The sequence below is a fragment of the Sinocyclocheilus anshuiensis genome, unplaced genomic scaffold (assembly GCF_001515605.1).
Source record: "Sinocyclocheilus anshuiensis isolate Anshui unplaced genomic scaffold, SAMN03320099.WGS_v1.1 scaffold1024, whole genome shotgun sequence".
Classification (NCBI taxonomy): Eukaryota; Metazoa; Chordata; class Actinopteri; order Cypriniformes; family Cyprinidae; genus Sinocyclocheilus; species Sinocyclocheilus anshuiensis.
In genome coordinates, this window is record NW_015552843.1 from 1410142 (window position 1) to 1430852 (window position 20711).

A 20711-nucleotide genomic window follows, 5' to 3' on the forward strand; every position below is an offset into this window, starting at 1 on the left:
TCATGAAAGCTGAATAAATAAGCTTTCTATTGATGTATGGTTTGGACAATATTTGGCCGAGATACAACTATTTGAAAATCTGGAATCTGAGGGTGCAAAAAAATCAAAATATTGAGAAAATCGCCTTTAAAGTTGTCCAAATGAAGTTCTTACTTCTTACTAATCAAAAATTAAGTTTTAATATATTTACAGTAGGAAGTTTACAAAATATCTTCATGGAACATGATCTTTACTTAATCCTAATGATTTTTGGCATAAAAGAAAAATCAATAATTTTGACCCATACAATGTATTTTTGGCTATTACTACAGATATACCCCAGCGACTTAAGATTGGTTTTGTGGTCCAGGGTCACGTATGTGACTAAAACGTAATTCTTTCCTCCCGTGATAAGTCATGGCAATGGATGTTGGTAAGTTTACATATATCGCAATCACCGCCATTATACCAATAATAGCCATTATTTTTAATCGAAGGAGACGTATTTGTGTATCTTTAGCAAAGCAGCACAGAGAGCCGCAGCTGGTATGACTAGAGTGGTCGTGTCAGAGCCGTAATGCGCTGTAGACCTGTGCAGTGTAAATAAGGGGTTATCCATCAAAACATTAATGCCAAGGAAAGCCCCTTATATTTGAGAGTGGCCACGTATGAGGTGTTTCTTAGAGGTTATAGTACATTAAAGAATGATCATGTGATTTTTATGTATGCCAGGTGACCTGTAAATGCAAAAAAGCTGTTTCCATTGCAGTTTTGCGATATATTCCTTTTTCGAATTGCCTGAAAAACCACCTCATGCGAGCTTAAAAACTTTTTTGCAATATATGGGAGTTTTTACAAAATTGACGTGTTTTCATAGGCGTATTTTCAATTCGCAATTTCAATTTTCACAATTTGAAGGGTAATGGAAACGCAGCTACAGTCTTTGCATCACAGTGTCTCGTGGGGTAAAGAATTATTTTTATTATATTTTCTGAAGTAAATTGAGTGGTACTTGCCTTTTCCTGTTCTGAGTGGTTTGTAGTGTGTTGCTAGGAGGTTGCTAGTGCGCTTTTAGTGTTTTTAGTCTTTCAGAGTGGCTTTTAGTGCTATTGCTAGGAGATTGCCTTCAGTGTAAGTTTACTGGATTTGTTTCTCACCCTTTTTATCCTCCGCCATGGAAAAACTGAAGATTCCTTAAAAAAGTAATATTGCACCTCTTCTGCAAAAACCACAAATTTTGAGGTATCATTCATGTCCACAGCACAAACGGTGCAGGGTGACTTACGTGCTGAACTTTATTTCTAAACCGCCCATATGACTAGATACAGTGCTGCTAGCCTTAGCAAACATCGCTAATTTTATTACATTGAGAGCAAACTGAGTGTTGTCTGCTATCAGACACCTAGACACTTAATATCCAGCAGTATATTTATGAATTGCTTTGTTTGTTAAAGCTGCCATAACACATTACAGTGATATAGTGCTTGAGGTAAAATGGGGGAAATATTTGTATTACAGTGGAAGAGACAGACATGTGTGTGTGTGTGTGCATGAGTGTGAGAGAGGAACTGTTTCAACAATGCAGGTGATTCAGACCAGCTTGCTGCAAATCTGATAACAGGTCACCTCTTAAAGTTCCATCCCCATCCTGTGAGGCCAGCAGACGGTACGAAACTACAAATCGTTGAGACCCGTTCTCTCAGCGGAAGGTGAAGGATTTAGAAGAGAGTTACGGGGCAGGGGAGCTGCGTGTGAATCTTTGTGCATGAAGGTCAAGGAAAGACGAAGTGTAATCCCTCCGTTCCTTTCCTCTCCTCTGTTCAATCCATGGACCCACTCTCTCCACCTTCCTGCCACTAAGTTCATGATGCTCTTCCATTCAATCCATATTACGCTTTTCTCTCTCTCCCTTCACTCTTTCCTCATTCCTAACCCTCCCTCTCATTCAGCCACTTGTTTTTTCTCCCCTCCTCTCTCTCTCTCTGACAGGGTGTGACGGATGCTTTCAGCTCCTCGTACGGGCGCAGCTCTTCCCTGAGCTCCATCTGACTCCCTGCACCCACATTACCCAGACACAACTGATCATTAACTGTCATCTGCATTAGTCTGTCACTATAAAGCTCTGGCCTCGATCGTGCTCCCCTACAAATATTTTTGTATGTCTGATATACAGTTTTTTGTTTGATAATCAAGCAGAACATCGTTGTGTAACTGCTAGAGTCAACATTAAATGAAAATTGACCCAATTTAGTATCCTAATACACATTACAAATGCCTTCTTAATCTTTACAACTTTGTCTGAAAGGAGTTTCTGCTGACATCACTTGCATGCAGGCCATGCAAGCTACTGGATAATGTTAAGCTACAGTATTTATGCACTAATTTAACACTTGCATTCATTCTTGCTCTTCACAATCCAATCGATTCCCATCCCTTTTTCTCATTTAAAGGGTTAGTTCACCCAAAAATGAAAATTAGCCCATGTTTTAGTCACGCTAGGTGGCATCATTCAGACGAATCCAATCAGAGTTATATTAAAAATTGTTCTAGCTATTCCAAGCTTTATAATGGCAGTGGGTGGGTGTTTTTTTTTTAACAGTCCAAAAGAAGTCAAATAAAGCGCATCTATCCATAATAAAATGTGCCTCCCATGGCTCCGGGGGGTGAATAAAGGCCTCCTGTATCGAATCGATGTGTTTTTGTACGAAAAATATCAATATTTACAACGTTATAAACACTTTTCTCTCACTTCCGCTAACTGTCATACGTACAAGCTGTTCTGGGTGGACGACGTAGACCTTTTACGCAGTGCACGTGCCGGTGAGATATGCTAGTCTCACGAGTTTGCAAAGCAAAGTTTCCTTACTTTAGCAAAGGAACACCAGTCTCCTCTCGGCTTATATCAAAACCCTTCGACAATTTTCTTTACAAATCCTTGTTTTGTATTCCTAATTTGTGACCAGCGTTTTGTTTTGCTGTCTCTCCTCTGCGCTTCTGCGTTCGTCACTAATCACCGCCGCATACGCTACGCATATGTCCTACATCATCCGCCGGAACGGCTTCCGCATACGACAGTTAGCAGAATTGAGAGACAAGTGTTTATAATGTTGTAAATATAGATATTTTTCTTACAAAAACGCATCGCTACAGGAGGCCTTTATTCACCCCCCGGAGCCATATGAGGCACGTTTTATTATGGATGGATGCGCTTTATTTGACTGCTTTTGGACTGTTTAAAAAAAAAAAAAACCCGCTTACTGCCATTATAAATCTTGGAAAGCTTTAATATACCTCTGTTTGGATTTGTCTGAAAGAAGAAAGTCATATACACCTACGTAGGATGGCTTGAGGGTGAGTAAAACATGGGCTAATTTTCATTTTTGGGTGAACTAACCCTTTAACATAAAATTTAACTCCAAAATAAGTCACATTACAAAGTGAAATGGTTTTATGAGCTGTAATTCAAGCTAACTAAAGATCTAACTGGTGCATTTAACTAGAAAATAAAATAAAAAAAGTTATAATATATATTTATATTTATTTGAAATATCAAGGAATATAAAAAACATATATATATTTTCGGTATCGTTTTTTGGCCCATTGTGTCCTGTTCGGCATCGGCCAAGATTTTTCATCTTGATGCATCACTAAATCTAAAGATCCAAACAAAAATTCATAACTGGTAGGCACATCATATCTGATAGCCTGTGGGCAGCACTGTGACACATAGCATGGTTGCGTTTCTGGCGAGTTCGAGTCCTGGCTCGTGGTCCCGTCCCCCTCTCTCCCACTTTCCTTCCTGTCTGCTCTCTGTACTATAGCTACAAATGCCAAAGTAAATCTTAAAAATAAAGAAAAGATAAACAATCAGTCATTTCAAAACCCACATCGATCGACCACTAATCTGAAGACCTCAAGCGCTACGGTGGTTACGGCCCTGCATAAGCCCAAACCACAAGAAATAAAACACTTGTTTGCATGTGGGTATAAACGTGCTCTGTTCATGCTCTGAGGTGTCTGCTGGGTCACGTGACCCCGGTGTCATGGTGTAATTGCGTGGTGGGGAGGGGGGGTGCAGACAGTGAGACAACCGGACAGGATCACAACGCTAATGAGAGACTGCAGCAGTTAATTACAAAGGAGAGAGAGAGTGAGCGAGAGAGAGAGTGGCATAGAGGGTAGGGAGGGTGAATATGAGGAGGGGGAGATGGAGTGAGACACTCTTTTGTCCCAAAGCTGCATCCTCCCAGAATAGAGATGGAGAAAGCTTATATTCGCTAGCACACACATGCACACATCCTCCCTGATCCGCTCAGGGAGGCAGCGTGTACCAGGACCGTGTCTGTGTGTGGTTATCTGTGTAGGTGTGCGAGTGTGTGTTTGTAGGAGCTCTCTCTCGCTTTCTCTCTCTGGTAGGGGGGAGGTCCTGGAGCCAGTTAAAAATGGTGTTAATTTCTTCTCCTATGGGAGAGGAGAACGGTCTCTCCATGGCAACAGAGAGAAGGAGCCGAGGGGAGGAACACCAGAGCAGCACCATCCACGACCCTCTCTCGTCACACACACACAAGCACATGCGGTACATACAAAAACAAGCACACACACACTGACATGTATACATACACATAGATGTACATAACTTTGCATACTGTGTTTATACATTCCTCCTACATTCCTACAGATTCAGACGCAAGGGTTCATGCACGTGGACCGATTCTACTTGTGAATCCCAAAAAGCTCAAAAAGACAATAGTGTAAAAGATGGGAAAGAGGATACTGGATCAGATCACCTACTTCTGAATCAAACATCCATTTCAAGTAGGAGGCTTCTCACTTCTAAGAGACAGACTGAAGTAGGTCAATCAAGCGGTGTGTGTGTGTGTGTGGTAGCACAATCAGAACAGTTCTTAGTAAATGTACAGTAACGTGGTAACATTTTTGTCCTTTGATATGATAGTTTGCAGCTAACAATGCAAACTTTTAGTCAAATAAAATGAAAAAGAGGTGACACTGGTTTATTTAAATGCAGCAGATGGACTTCATTAAGCAACTTTTAACTTAATACCACTTAATCTTTTGGGGTCAGTAAGTTTTTTATTAATACTTTTATTCAGCAAGTATGCATCAGATTGTTCAAAAGTAACAATAAATACATTTCAATCATGACAACTCTCTGAACATTTTAGCATGGTGATGGATATGACAATGTTAATGTATTTGGTCTTGGCGGAACAGATCTGCTACGCTGCTGTTGATTATTGCGGTAGTTGTAGATTATTGCTGCTGCTGCTGCAAGCAAGTACAGGAACTTGCTACTGCCAATGCATATGGCGATACGGTGCCATGAGTATTTAAGACATACTGCTGCTGCACAAATAGCATATAAAATAACCCCGTAGCAGATCTGTACAGGTGGAGCTGGGGAAGGTGGAGGGTTTCAGAGAACTCTGAAAGCGCGCTGCAGGAATCTCAAGTGAATGCTAGCCAGCCATATAAATGCAAGGCAGTAAGCTCATTGGCTGCATATGCAGCATGAACCAATCAGCTTGTGCCAAGTCGTTTAACTCTCTGAATATCATCAGTTACTTTAACACCCCGTCAGAATGTGCCATCTAGAGTTTCATGACTGAACTGTATATTTATGTTACAAAAGATTTCTGTTTCAAATGAATACTGTTCTTTTGAGGTTTAATAAATATTTTTTAATTCAAATAATCCTGAAAAGTCATGTTTTCCACAAAAATATTAAGCAGCACAACTGTTTTCAACATTTATAATAATAAGAAATGTTTCTTAAACACAGAATCAGCGAATCACTGGAGTAATGGCTGCCAAAAAATTCAGCGTTGCCATCACAGGAATAAGTTACATTTTAAACTATATTAAAAATAGAAAACAGTTATTATAAATTGTAATAATATCACACAATATTACTGTTTTTACTGTATTTTTGATCTAATAAATGTAGCCTTAGTTAGCATGAGACTTTTAAGTTTAATAAAAGTCTCCTTATTTGAGTCACTCAGTTTTTGCAAGATAAACTTCAAGGAAAAGAACTGATTTAAGGACTTTTGGGTCAGTGCTAATGAAGTATATGCAATAAAGAGAGTCATTGTGTCAGCGGACATTGTGTCTGTCTTGTATGTTGTGTGTGGGCTTTTCATGTGGTAACCTGCTATTGCAAATGCTTCATGCAAAACTGTTAGCATTCATGCAAATGACTGGTAGATAAAAGGCCACTGTTGAGGCAGAGAGTGTCTTTGGGTTTGAAGGGGTGGTTTGGGGAGGGGAGATGAGCGAAAGTCTGTTTAGATCCCTTTTTCTCCAAGGCTCTGCAGATATGCTCGCTAATTAATCACTTATCATAATGAGATTTTTTCCTGATTTTTTTCCTCACTGATATGCTAATAATGGAATCGAAAAACGGTTTGCCTACAGTTTAAGTCCGTCTCTTCTTCACGCATTTGAGTGTGGATATGTGTTCTGTTGTCATCAGCAATTTGGGTGGATTTGTGTGTATTTTTGAGATCAGTCGCCAGGAGAAGCAACTCCTTCAGGACAGAGGACAGTGTCTCCTGATCCCTGCAGGCCGGACAACAGCGTCTCTTGAGAGTGTTTCTCTGCACAGATCAGCCTTCTGCTGACCTGGAGTTCTGAGCAAGAGAGGGTAGACTCTAAAAAACAAACACAAACATGCACACACTATGACGAAAATAGCTGACCGCAATGTTGCATTGGACAGGGTGTCAGTTCCTAAGCTTTTTTCCCCCTCACTGTCTCTGATGCAAAGAATTATTAGAGAGAAGCGTATTTATAGGTTGTGACAGCTTGTTTTTACAACAAATCTGTAATGTAGCTACCATCTTGCTTTTCTTAAAACACATATTTTGCATAAATTATTACCTAGTTATCGTATTACCGTGGGTGCAAGATCATTAACTTCAAACATGTCATCTTGGCAGAGCTAAATGTATAATTTTCTCTTTTTCTTTCCATTTTTACTTGTCCTAAAATTCACTCTTCTTCTCGACAGATAAGTCACATTAGGTTACAAATATGATGTAAGATGCCAGAGGTTTTTGGAAACACCTGCTTTTGTAGAACCTCTATCATCCCTCAGTAGATATGATGGAATGAGCGAGTCTCAAACGCTTGACCAGGAGATTTCCCCCAGCTCAGAGAGTCAGAATATGCTCACGGTTGTCTTGCCATAGGCCCATACTGCAGAACACTGACTAAACCTTCCCTCTGCCACACACACATACACGGCAATGAGGATATTTCTGTTTCCGTTGGCATAGCAACAGAAAGCAATCATTTCCCTCACTTAAAATCTTGCAGCATCCTTTCTTCTCCTTTGCCCCCTTAATAAGAACAATCTTTAAAAAGTCTCCGTCTCACTGGACTCTTCATCAATTTTTGAAAATCAACAGAGACATAGATGAAGGGAAAAACACGAGTGTGTGAGTGTTAGGAGAGCAGTGTGAAGTCTTACAGTGAGCTGTAGTATATATGTTATTGTCAGCATTTGGTGCAAATGCAGTAGACCGGGATGTGTTTTAAAGAATGTTTTAATAGACACTTAATAATAAACCAGGGCTAGAGTGAGAGAGTTTCTGAATGGTTGATGGGCTATTACTGAGTTGTTGGTGACCATATGAGGCTTTATCAAAATTACAAGAATGAACATAAATCAGTAATGTTTTGTACATTATGCAGTTGTTTTCAAAAGCATTTATAGCTTGAACAGAGTGACATTATAGCTTGTAGTATAATTGATAATCTCTATAATATTAAATATTAAATATTTGTAATAATGTATTAGGTTTTAAGCTCACTATTCTGATCAGTCATTGCCTAAACATATATGCATATTTAACATAAATACATTAATAACATTAATAACTTGGTGAGAATAAGCATACCACTCAAAGGTTTGGGTTCAGTCAGTTTTAATCTTTTTTAAGTCTCTCATTCTCAGCAATTAAGGCTGCATTTATTTAATCAAAAATACATTTAAAAAGTAATATTGTGCATATTATTACAATTAAAAACAACTGTTTCATACTTTCATATATTTAAAAATGTCATTTATTCCTGTGATGCAAAGCTGAATTTGCTCCAGTCTTCAGTGTCACATGATCCTTCAGAAATCATTCTAATATGCTGATCTGGTGCTCAAGAACCATCTCTTATTATTATCAATATTGAAAATAGTGAAAATAGGATTCTTTTATGAACAGAAAGTTTAAAAGAACAACAAATGAATGTGTTCTTCCTGAAGTATTAATTTCTTTTTTTTTTATTCTTACTGACACTAAACATTCAAATGATAAGTGTATAAAATATGCTACTAAAAATAAAATTGATACATTTTTGTGATACAGGGCCAATATAAAGGCCTGTTCCCACCAAGAATGATAACTATAAAGATAATGATAAAGATATAGTTCTAAAAATCGTTCTCAATATTAATGAATTTCAGGGTCCACACCACAGCTATAATGACAAATGCACAGAGAAATGATATCGCTGGATTTTTTTCCAGCTGATGAACGATAAAAACATTGACAGCCAATCAGAATCAATCCTGCTATAACAAGCTCGAGAATTTAATCGCATCATATGACCCCTTTAAAGTGGCAGACGAACGTGCGCTTAGAATAAACAGATGATATCTTGTGAGTAAAACCATGAACGACTGGTGAGTAAAACCATGAGCGACTGACCCGATTGCGGCAACAGAAAAATCCTTAATTTTAAACACCTGTTAACTTGTGGTCACAACTAAACATGACATTTTGTGTTTGACTGCATGTGAGTGTGTTTTTGCTCCCAGTGTTAGCCACAGGACATAACAGGTGATAAATGAAGTTACTCCCCCTCACTAGAAAGAGAGCAACAAAGAGAAAGAGCAGAAGCAGATCAAGAGAGAGGGAGAGAAAGAATATTACAGCGGTATAGAGAAAGACTTTGACAGACAGAGAGGCATATTTGTCACACTTAAAAGATTCAGATCATCAAACACATTTTTTATATTACACAAAGATAATGATTTCATTTATTTAGGGAAAAAAAACTGTCCAAACCTGCCTTGCCCTACATGAAAAAGTAATTGCCCCCTAAATCTAATAACTGGTTGTGCCACCCTTTGCAGCAACAACTGCAATCAAACATTTGCGATAAATGGCAATGAGTCTTTCACAGGAATTGTAGCCCACTCTTCTTTGCAGAATTGTTTTCATTCAGGATTGCGGCAACAGAAAAATCCTTAATTTTAAACACCTGTTAACTTGTGGTCACAACTAAACATGACATTTTGTGTTTGACTGCATGTGAGTGTGTTTTTGCTCCCAGTGTTAGCCACAGGACATAACAGGTGATAAATGAAGTTACTCCCCCTCACTAGAAAGACAGCAACAAAGAGAAAGAGCAGAAACAGATCAAGAGAGAGGGAGAGAGAGAATATTAAAGCGATATAAAGTAAGACTTTGACAGACAGAGAGCAGAGCGAGCTTGTGATGCCCTGCAGCTGAATCGAGCACCACTCTCATGAAACAAAGTCTACAGTGGGCCTGTGACACAACAGATACATATTTAATAGCTTTATGAATGATATGTGCGCTGTGAGCCCAGTCAGCGCTGACAAAATAGTACGGGCTGCTCGACTTATATGCTATTAGTGGCTTTTTTGCTTCTCTTTCTCTCTCTTTCTTCCACAATGACAGTGCAACTCTTTTAAAACCACACAGGATAAAGTGCCCCTGCTCTTATCAGGTCCCCCTCCTTCTCGCCCCCATACTGAAACTTGGCACACCAATGGTGTTGCTTCATCGGAGAGGCCCACCGACACTCTTCTGCATCCCACACTGCACTGGGGCTCCAACCCATATCATGGCACCCTGCAGCCCTGCCACACAGGGGAAGGTGAAAAGGAAGACACTGTTCGCATTGGGGTGGGGTGGGGGTAACAGACTAGGAAGATGGAGAGGAGAATGTTCAGATGGGAGCTGGCAGGGAGCACCCAGGGTGAAGTCAATGTTGTGTTTATTGCTGATGATAAAGAGAAAAGACGGAGAGAGTGACTGATAAGTGACAGTACACTATCTGTCTTCTGACACAAAAAAGAAGCAGGAAATAAAAGTAGAACCAGGAATTAAACATGTTAAAAAAGTGTACACAAACCCGACTCAATAAACATGCCAGTTATTGGTCAAATACCCTCTTCTCAACCTGCTTTTTTTTTTTTTTAAATGAACTTTTACATGATTAAAACGAATAGAATTGTGCTAAGTGGAAGCACATAGATATTATGCCACACTTTCTCTGTATCCTATTGCTGTAAAAAAAAAAAAAAAAGGTCCCTGGTTGCCCCTGTTCCTCTTATTATTCTGCTCTGTTTTGTTTGTTCTTTCTTTGTTTGTTGTCTAATTTGCGTAGAGCAGGTTGGGAAGGATCCCCTACTGTTCCAGTCTTTAATGAGATAATAACGCTGATGTGAACATCTCACTCGCTTAGTGTTTGAGTGTGTGAATGGTTGCGCTTCCTTGTTCTTGGACATTTTGTGGCATGCTGGTTGGTTAAGAACATAGCAGGGTCATGCCACAGCATCTCAATCAGATTTAAGTCCAGACTTTGACCTGACCACTCCAAAACCTTACTTTTTTTTTCTTGAGCCATTCAGAGGTGGACTTGCTGTTGTGTTTGCAAACATTGTCCTGCTGCATAACCCAAGTGCGCATGAGCCCCAGACCATCACACTACAACCACCATGTTTGACTGTTGGTATGATGTTCTTTTTGTGAAATGCTGTGTTTTGTCCTCTTTTTTTGGTCAGCATTGGCTTTTGCCTCGGAACTCTCCCATGGATGCCGTTTTTCCCAGTCTCTTTCTTTTTGTTGAATCATGAGTGAGGCCTGCAGTTCTTTTAGATGTTGTATGGGTTCTTTTATGACTTCCTGGATGAGTCGTCGTTGCGCTCTTGGAGTAATTTTGGTAGGCCGGCCACTCCTGGGAAGGTGCACCACTGTTCCAAGTTTTCTCCATTTGTAGATAATGGTTCTGACCGTGGTTCACTGGAGTCCCAAAGCCTTAGAAATGGCTTTATAACCCTTTCCAGACTGATACATGTCAACTGTTCTGTTTCTCATCTGTTCTTGAATTTCTTTAGATCATTTAGGCATGATGTTCTTTAGGCATGATGTGGTGCTCTTTAAGCATGCTTCACTTTGTCAGACAGGTTCTATTTAAGTGATTTCTTGATTCAACAGGTCTGGCAGTAATCAGGCCTGGGTGTGGCTAGTGAAATTTAACTCTGCTTTCTAAAATAATGTGGTTAATCACAGTTCTTTCATGATTTAACAGGAGGGGGCAATTAATTTCTCTGTATCCTATTGCTGTAAAAAAAAAAAAAAAAAGGTCCCTGGTTGCCTCTGTTCCTCTTATTATTCTGCTCTGTTTTGTTTGTTCTTTCTTTGTTTGTTGTCTAATTTGCGTAGAGCAGGTTGGGAAGGATCCCCTACTGTTCCAGTCTTTAATGAGATAATAACGCTGATGTGAACATCTCACTCGCTTAGTGTTTGAGTGTGTGAATGGTTGCGCTTCCTTGTTCTTGGACATTTTGTGGCATGCTGGTTGGTTAAGAACATAGCAGGGTGGGTATGAAAGGAAGTGACCTCAGCTGCTTGGATTCATTACCCTGCATGAGAAAGCCATCATGTTCTATATTTTGGTTATTATAAATTGTGAGGCCACAAAATAATAGTTTAGAAGTATACATGTTATTGCTTAATATTAATACAGCACATTGCGCTTTATTTAAAAAATGTACAATTTTTATTAATGAATAAATAATGAATAATTTTGTAATTTAATAATTCAATTATTAAAGGTAAAGTAATTTAATTAATAATTTAATTCATAAATTATTTACAAAATAAAATATTCAATCTTGATGCAGCAACAGGCTCAACCAATGGCATGAGTTGGGCAGGGATATTTTTTTGATCACAACCAATGGGGGGAGTGTTTAAAAAACCTGTCTGAAAACAGTCATTAAATTACACTTTAACAACAGATGCTAAAAAGCTTTAACAATGATTAAGCAATGATGGGCCATTCAACGATTTTCTATGCTCTTCCATATATAATGTGGTTAATCACAGTTCTTTCATGATTTAACAGGAGGGGGCAATTAATTTTTCACGTAGGGCCAGGTAGGTTTGGACAGCTTTTTTCCCTTAATAAATGAAATCATCATTTAAAAACTGCATTTTAAATGAGATATTTCCTACTTGCATTATCTTTGTGTAATATTAAAATTTGTTTGATGATCTGAATCTTTTAAGTGTGACAAATATGCAAAAAATAAAAAAAAAAACAGGAAGGGGCAAAAACCTTTTCACGGCACTGTAGGCTGTATAGTAGTCAACATTTGAAGTGGATCAAAAAAGTTAATCTAAGTTGTCCTAAGACACAAACGCATTTTGATTTTAGGTTTTAGGACAACTTTGATGAAAGGTTTTGATCCACTTCAAATGTTGACTATATGGCCACAGATCAGATAACCTCTTCCATATGACAGAACTGGTCATCTGTGTGACTGAAAGATCATTTTTGAGATGTAGTGTATGTGTATGTGTCATGCAGTGGCAGGAGGCTATTAGGATGCACAGAGTCTCCACAGAGGGACAGAATGACTGATGAAGGGTAAAACAAATACGGCATTAGGGAGCTGTTAAATAATGATAGTGAATGCCAGTGTATACAGACCTCAGATCAGCCACATGTCCTCAGAGAAAGAGAGAGAAAGCGGTGGGTGGAGAAATGTCCGTGTATGCTGAGGGGAGGGCTGTATTTCTCAACAAGTAATACATATGTGTAATCAAGAACTTCAGTTTCACATCTGACTTGCACATTTATTCTATTACAGGAGCAATTTATGGATAGAGAATCTGTAATTGCCACAAGCTCACTGGATGTCCTTTGGGTAGTTTAACCCACACATCTGTGTGAAGGGTTAACTGGTCGGGAGACATTACTATGTTCGGAGTCTGCCTCATTTCTTCTTAACACAGTCCTATAAATGAAAAGCACACTGGGAGCTGCCTGTTAGGAGCTGTCAAATGGTTGCATAGCAATTATCTGCTATGTACAAAGTGCTAACTTGGTGGCTCCCGTTGGCATACTGATCCTTGTGTTTTTAAATAAACACCTGGGATTTTATGTCAATAGTGAAACATGTATGAACAGCCATTAAAATACTCATTAAAAAACAGTCTTGTCACCATTGTTTCTAATTTGAGGGCTTATTTTTCTCAGGCTGAGGTGTGCCAGTCTCAGGGGAGTTGGTCCCTCCTGAATGGCAGACAAAGGTCTGTTGGTGGGACCCCTTGAGGGTAATACTCAAAATGACACCCTGAACGGCATAATACACCAGTGGTAGTCCAGGACCTCCTAGTGTTCAAGAAAACAGTCACTTGCACGTATATCTCAGCCTTTACAGTACATTAAATTTGGTAATTTTATATTCTAAATTAACAAAAAAGAAAAACACGCACTGTAATGATAGGTCGTGATAACTATTTCTATCCAATGAACTATTATTAAACCTATTACTGTCCAGACCGGGTCTTTAAATAAGCTTCGTGACCAAATGCCTTTATGCATCGAACAAATTAAACATCGCGCATCCTTGGGGTGCAGAATTTCTGTCCATTCCTTGGTCATCAAACTGATTCTAAATTAGCCCTTGCTTTGGCTGTCTTTCTAATGATGGATTCTGTCATAGTCCTGGGATGTGTGAAAAAAACGCGAGTATTGTAGAGCAGAACAGGTAGGTTACCAGAGCAACGGGTGCCAACCGTCCGCTCCGCCCTCATCCAGTACAGAACAATGCAAGAGCTTGCTTTCCCTCTCCAGAATAAAAACGTACGAGGCACGATGTTTAAATAGTTGAGCATTACACTTGCTCAAAGTACGCTGTTTTTATTCAACGTTTAATGTTTGTTAAATGTCACCCTAAATGACACATTGAACAGCGAGCGCGCGAGTGTCAGTGCCTGATGCCCACAGGAGGAGCAGACCCTCAAGTGGTCCACGTGAGCATGCAGCTGAAGTCCCCCAAACACCCATTCCTCAGAACATACCTATTCATTTAGAGCAATATATCTGTATTTTAACGTCCACCATATTGTTAGCCCCTTAGGAAAACTCTCCGTGCGCGCCCCGGCATCCCCGACAATTGGGTACACGCGCTCCTGCCTCCAAACGTCCAGTGACACAAAGCAAAGTGAATAAAATAACGTTCTCTCAATAAACATTATCATAATTTGCTTGGATAATAAAACGGGCCACGTTGTGGTTTTCTGTGACATCCCGATCCCGTCAGCAGGACAACGTCATGTCAATTCGTCAGATACCATTACTACACCGCCGTTATTGCTAAGAGGGACCGGCGTTGCTATGGCAGCCAGCTCTCAGAGTAAGACTGCTCTGCCCGGTTGGGGTGAGGGATGAATATGCTCGGTCAACCCGAGGTGTAAGATTGAAAAGTTGCGCACAGCAATGTGGGTTGCGCGTAGGTGGAATCAAACGAGCGCTGTCCCGAAGCATATTGAGAAAGGGCTCCACCATCAGCAGAACCATACTGAGAGTTAAAGTCTCACAATCACACACACACACACACACACACACACACACACAGAGAGAGAGAGAGAGAGAGACACGATTCACTCACATATAGTCAACTGAGAAAAAAAAACCACTTTACCGTAGACTTGACAGGGACATACAGGACGGGCTTCCCCGATGTCTCTTTCTTGTTGTGCTCGCCCAAGATGTTGCTGCCGACCTGAAAGCCTATGGACTTCACCCAGAATTTGAATTTGGCGTTGATGTGGCTGTTGTCGACATAGACACCGTCTGACTCCTCGTTCTGTAGCAGGGTCTGCATGATTTTGTTGTATTTTCGGCGCGTCACGGTCTTTGTTTTACCCGAGTCTCCGTAAGTCCGGAGACACCAGTCCTGAAATTCGCTGAACATCTCAGCCTCCAGCACGACGGGACTTCGGCTCCTTTTTGTTAAATCCGCGCATAGTTTCTTAGTTGCCATCCCTTCCTCTTTGTGAGCCGCGAGCCCCTTTTCGAAACGATCAAACGCAACTACAAAGCCTGAAAACGATAGTAGACTCCCCCTCCTCTCCCTGTCCCGCTACGAGGATGATCGCTTCGACACCGGTGCTGGAGGTCCACCTCCGCTAAATAAGGCGAAAAAAGTCGTATTATGCGTGCCTTTTTTGGGAAGTCGCACACCTGTTTGCAGAGACGCCTCGTCTACTGTCCCAAACCGCAACGGCAAATGTCACTTGCACACATCATCCGCTGAGGAACTGAGAGAGGGGGCCGTCCTACCAAGCGGGTATCTCCCACCTGTGCGTAAACGGCTCGAGGACCAGAGCAAGTGGGAAAAACCCCGAGGGTCGATGCAGTAAATGTAAAAAACAAAAACACACACACAATCTTTCTGGCTCCAGGAAGAGGTAAAAAGAGCTCGGCGTGTAACAGACTTTAACGGCCCACTTTTCAAACGACCGGCGCGAGACAGCGTTCTAAAACGGGATGTGGCACAAGCCTGTTGATGTCATCCGGGCGCGAGAATCGTCAGCAAAAACGACTCGAATTATTTTAATAGCAATGTTTCAAACAAAAAACGCTATGCGGGTTAAAACAGACCGCCTTCACGAGATAGGACTGTCCCACTCTTTCCACCTGTTTGAATCGGACCTGCGCGTGCAATGCTGCCGCCACCACGCTAGAGACCGTCCCAAATTGACCTTTCTCGTTTAGAATCTTTAGGATTTAATAATAGCTACTGTCAGTTTTTTGACAGAAACGTCTTCCGTGGCTTACAATGAAATAAAAAAGCAGCCGTAACGAAGTAGACTATGTTTTTGTAGCTAAGTCTCTTTTTTTCAGGAAGTAGACGGTGCAGCGCGTGGACGCAGTGGTTACAAAGCGGGTAGGCAGTATCTGGTGTCGCAATAAAGAGAAAATTTCCGATACAAACAAAAGGGTGAAAGGACTTTATATTTCTATTAATAAACAAAGTAAAAATATTCCTATTGCGTAGGCTACATACTGAAATATATTGAATTAAATAATCCACATAATACATCTGCATGGTTCAGATGTTTTTGTTCTATTGTAAAATGACAATGATTACAAAACAATAATAGCAATGGAATTTAAGTCATCATTTTTTAGTAGTAGGCTATAGGGATTTGGGGGTATGTTAAAGTACCCCGTTCTAAACAATTTTACAATAATATACAAAAGGTTAAAATAAAACAATGTAGGCCATAACAATATTTATACAAGTAAACAAAAGCCAATAATTTGTCCCATTTATAATCATGCACTTTATAAATACACTGAATGTACAGTGAAAAGTTACCAGAACAGAAAACAGTTCACTATCCTTTACAAAGGATATTTTCTTCTATTTAAAAATGTGTTGAGTAAACTAGTTTAAAATGATTGATGAATGAAATGATCCATCAATTTGATGGTCTATTAACTTAGCATGAAGAAGGATTCTGTTGGTCCAACTCTTAAGTGTTCAGGTAAATTGAGTGCTGTTGTTGAAGTAACATTGTAATTAGCTCAGCAGCACTCTGCCCACTTGTGAATATGAATAGATTATGTATTGATGTTTATGATAACAATAAAATGATAAATAGTGAAAATAGTCACTGTTAATTTCCAAGTTGATCATTTTCAGAATTACTATTATATACGCCTATGTAGTTAATAGATAATTCTTGACAGCTTAGGTTGTTGTTATGTTGTGATATGTGGTGTGTGTGTGGTTCAGTGTGTTTAAAGTGTCCTCTGATGTCAGGTTCTGTGTGTGTATTTGGTCTGTAAATTTCTAATATGCTCTGTGACAGTGTGCTCATGTTTGGTCATGTATGTGTACATATTAGTTGCGTTATGTTAGTGCGTGTCCGCATATGTGAGTGCTGGTATGTGAGCATCTTCTCTTTCTCTGTGTAGTGCGAGTGCTCCGGGGCTGTGTCGAGGACCACGCTGGGACTGCTGGTGATGTCGGCTGCTGTTGCTATGACAGCAGCTCAGCTCCAGCAGCTGAAGAAGCAGAACAGGCCGCCTGTATCTGCCCCATCCAGACTGCATTGCCTCACTCCAGAATCTTCTCTCAGTCCTAGAACCTGTTTTGAGTTCTAAAAGGTTTCCCTGGGTCTGGAATCACTTCAGCATTTCGGAATCCTCCCTGAGCTCTGGAATTCTGTCGAAAGGTCTGGGATTCGATGGATTAAGCTGACAGGAGTGTGTCACTTTGATGTTCTCTGATTCTTAAAGGGGTATTGCACCTTGTTTAACCATGTTCATTTTGCCCAGCAGCTAGTACTGACTAGTCAGTTTCAATAAAATGTTTGACTGACAGCTCTAAATCCTCTATGATTGGCACAGCCCTGCATATCTGTCCCAGATGTGACTCCTTTAGTTTGAAAAGATATTAACAAACCAATTACCATCACGGCAAGGCTATATTTAGATGAAATTGATTTTGGTAGAAAATGTATTTAAATCAATCATTTTTCCCCTTTTTTTTCTTAGTGAGAGTTATCTCATTATTTTTAATAATATATTTCTCAGAAGAAATATTATTTTTTAATGTTTTAAATGGCTTGATAATACAGAAAAATTGTGCAGAGGTGTTTGAGATTTTTTTTTTCATTGGTCTTGCAACTGTATTGCATTAACCTGTGTAAAAGGATAAACAATGTTAGAATATAGCAACGTGTGGGCACATATTAAACTAATTACTTGATCTTTCCAACACCTTGAAGTGCCATAAAAGATACATAATTTAAAGTTGGCTAATTAGTAACTACATCAAGTCAATTATGAACAAGATAGCTAAGTTAGAGTGATTTAGTAAGACAATGGCCCTTGAAATTAGGCATTTAATTGCAAAAAATAATTCACGCTATATTTTTATAGTATTTTATGTGATTATATGAATTATAATCATTAGTATAGAATAGTGGAGGCATTTTACATAAATCTATAAAATTGTAAAAATAAAAATAAAAAAAGTAAAAATTATAATATAAATAACTACTGTTATTTATTGCTTATGGGACGTGGCTTTTCATAGAATACTGTATTATAACAGACAGAAAAAAATATATGTGCAAATTTTACAGGTAAAAATTGCATGAATGAGGGACAACCAAGTAAAAATCTGAAAATTTTTGGTCACAAATATCTGCCTTTTGAAAAATATATGTGGGTCAATATCCTTTCAACCCTCACAATACTCAAAAATGTTCGTTTTAATTTCCCATTCGCTTTATGTCATATCATAAGTAGTAGACACTCAAGTACTAGAAACATATTAGCTGAGCTCCCACACATTGTTTTAGATAATTATGGGCCATGATTCGAAGCCTAAACCATAAGATATGTCCACCCTGTCATGGACATATATATTACTGTTAAATACGTTTTCATTGCAAAATTAATATGCAAATTATATTCTGAAAGGTATGATGTCCCTTTCCTAAACAGGGTTATTAAAAAAATAATATAATAATAATAATATAATTATATTCTCAAACACATTGACATAACCTCCCCCATTCATTTTAGTTTTTAGCAATATTAACTACAAATGAATGCTATGTCCACCCTGTCATGTTTATGTTCACCCAATTGAGTCTAAGTGGTCGACAGGGTGGACATTTTGAGCTTCAATTAAAATATAAGCTTACAACAAACTGTGACTAGCTAAATATTTAGTCTGGTTGTTGAAGAGAATTTGGTATATTTAAACTTACATATTTTGAAAATACTGTATTCGAGTCACTTCTGGCATATTTTATGCCGACAGGGTGGACATGTTAAGCTTTGGCAAAGCAAGTAAGCAAACTCATACGAACAAAATTTGTCAATTGAAAAGTCAACAACTTACTAACGTCAGCCGTTGAAATTCCCGCCACTGAAGAGACAAAAAAATCTGTTGTCCTGATGTCACTAAAGGGGATGGCCTTTTCTTAAAGGGGTGGATTCCCCAATAGTGGACAACCATTCAAGGGACATGGACAAACTCTTCTTTTTTATTAAATAAAAATATAGTTTTTTTATTACCAAATGATCAATACACTCAAATTGAGTATCTCTTATTTAACAAAATATTAATAGGAGAATTTTTACAAAAAATCTTTGTGATTTGACAATATTCTACTATCATTCGAATTCAATGAGCAGTGCATGGGACATAGCAAAATAACACGCATCCTCTTACACAAAACTAAAAAAAATCTATCAAATGTATCTAAAGGGCCAAGTAATGCATTTGTTATGAATATAAAAACTTAGGCTAATATAACACACCCTTTCATAGTCATTTTTATGTTATCATGGCAAATGAGTTATGTACAGGACACCAAAAGGCACCCTACAGTGATATTGACCCACATATAGTTGTTCCACAGGTATGTGGACTTAAGAAATGTAATTCCATTACATTTCTTGACAGGCATTATTACATAGTTTAAGCTTAAGTTTGAAGTCAGTGTCAAACATATAATTTTTTTATTTTATTGTATTTTTCTGAGACAAATAGAATGTAATTAAAAACATCTAATTCGATATTTATTTTGTTGATGATCATTCAGATGTATTGAACACATTCTATGTGTTTTGGGCAGTCATTTCCCACTTTAAATGAAATTTTATTTCTTTTATAATAAGCCAAAATTAAGCTTACATAACTGTAACCACACTGGTGTACACCTCTATACAAACTCTCGCTGCAATATGCTATTCAGGTGTGAATTTCTCTTAGTTTCATCATTTTGACCGAACTCTGGACAGAGATGTGCATATTCCAGGTCCGGCCCGTGATTGGTCTGTTTCGGGCCTGAGCATTCTTTCTGAGTTAGCAGATCAACTCACATGACTAATCGCTGACAGGCAGGGAGGTTAAAAGCAGAGCTTACCCTAACATTTTTACCCTAACATTAATCATGCCTTCTGGCTATGATTAAACGTACAGGCACTGTAGCGAACACTCTTATTTTTGTCCAAATGCATGTGTTTCTATGAGTTTATGTTCCCGTGTCATTCCCTTACTATGTTTCTCTCTTCGTTTTGGCCACACGCACAGTGCGCACCACCAGCCTTTGGCTTCAGCATGCCAGGTTTCTGTTACAGCAACAAAGGGTGTATCTCACTCCCATTGAGATCGTGTGTGTGCAGAAGTGAATGGGAGAGAAGGGATTATGGTGACAGTGCAGAGGAGGCAGCCGTTTTGTATGGTTGTGTGTGTGTGCACTCTACTGCTTATATTTGCCGGCTCAGGGTGGGTGTAGCTGCGCATTTGCTTAGAACTTAGTTTAGGAAAAAAAAACAGTCACCCTTTTTCTTGTAATCTCTCCCTCTCTTCTCTTCATTTCTCTCTCACTTCCTTATTTTTTGTCCTCCTTTACCTTGGTTTCTTCCCATCCTACTCTTCCTTTCAGCTGATCGCTTAAATTTTCTCTCTGTACATCCAAAACATCCTTCTGCACGCGTATCCAGTCAAGTCTGCGTGAATATAGATGTACATATTAAATAAACAAGCTATGGAAACGGCAATAAGACGTTAAAGGGGTCATATGATGCGATTTCAATTTTTCCTTTCTCTTTGGAGTGTTACAAGCTCTTGG

At 39.1% G+C, this 20711-nt stretch overlaps 1 protein-coding gene across 1 annotated transcript in view; it reads right to left on the reverse strand.

The window, feature by feature from the left end:
- Positions 1 to 15221, reverse strand: part of nol4la (nucleolar protein 4-like a) — a 47430-nt gene extending 32209 nt beyond the window's left edge. Inside the window, exon 1 of the mRNA XM_016459893.1 lies at positions 14747 to 15221. Coding sequence (XP_016315379.1) covers positions 14747 to 15088 — 342 coding nt within the window. The 5' untranslated portion in view covers positions 15089 to 15221. The remainder of the gene's footprint in view (positions 1 to 14746) is intronic.
- Between the last annotated feature and the right edge of the window lie 5490 nt (positions 15222 to 20711).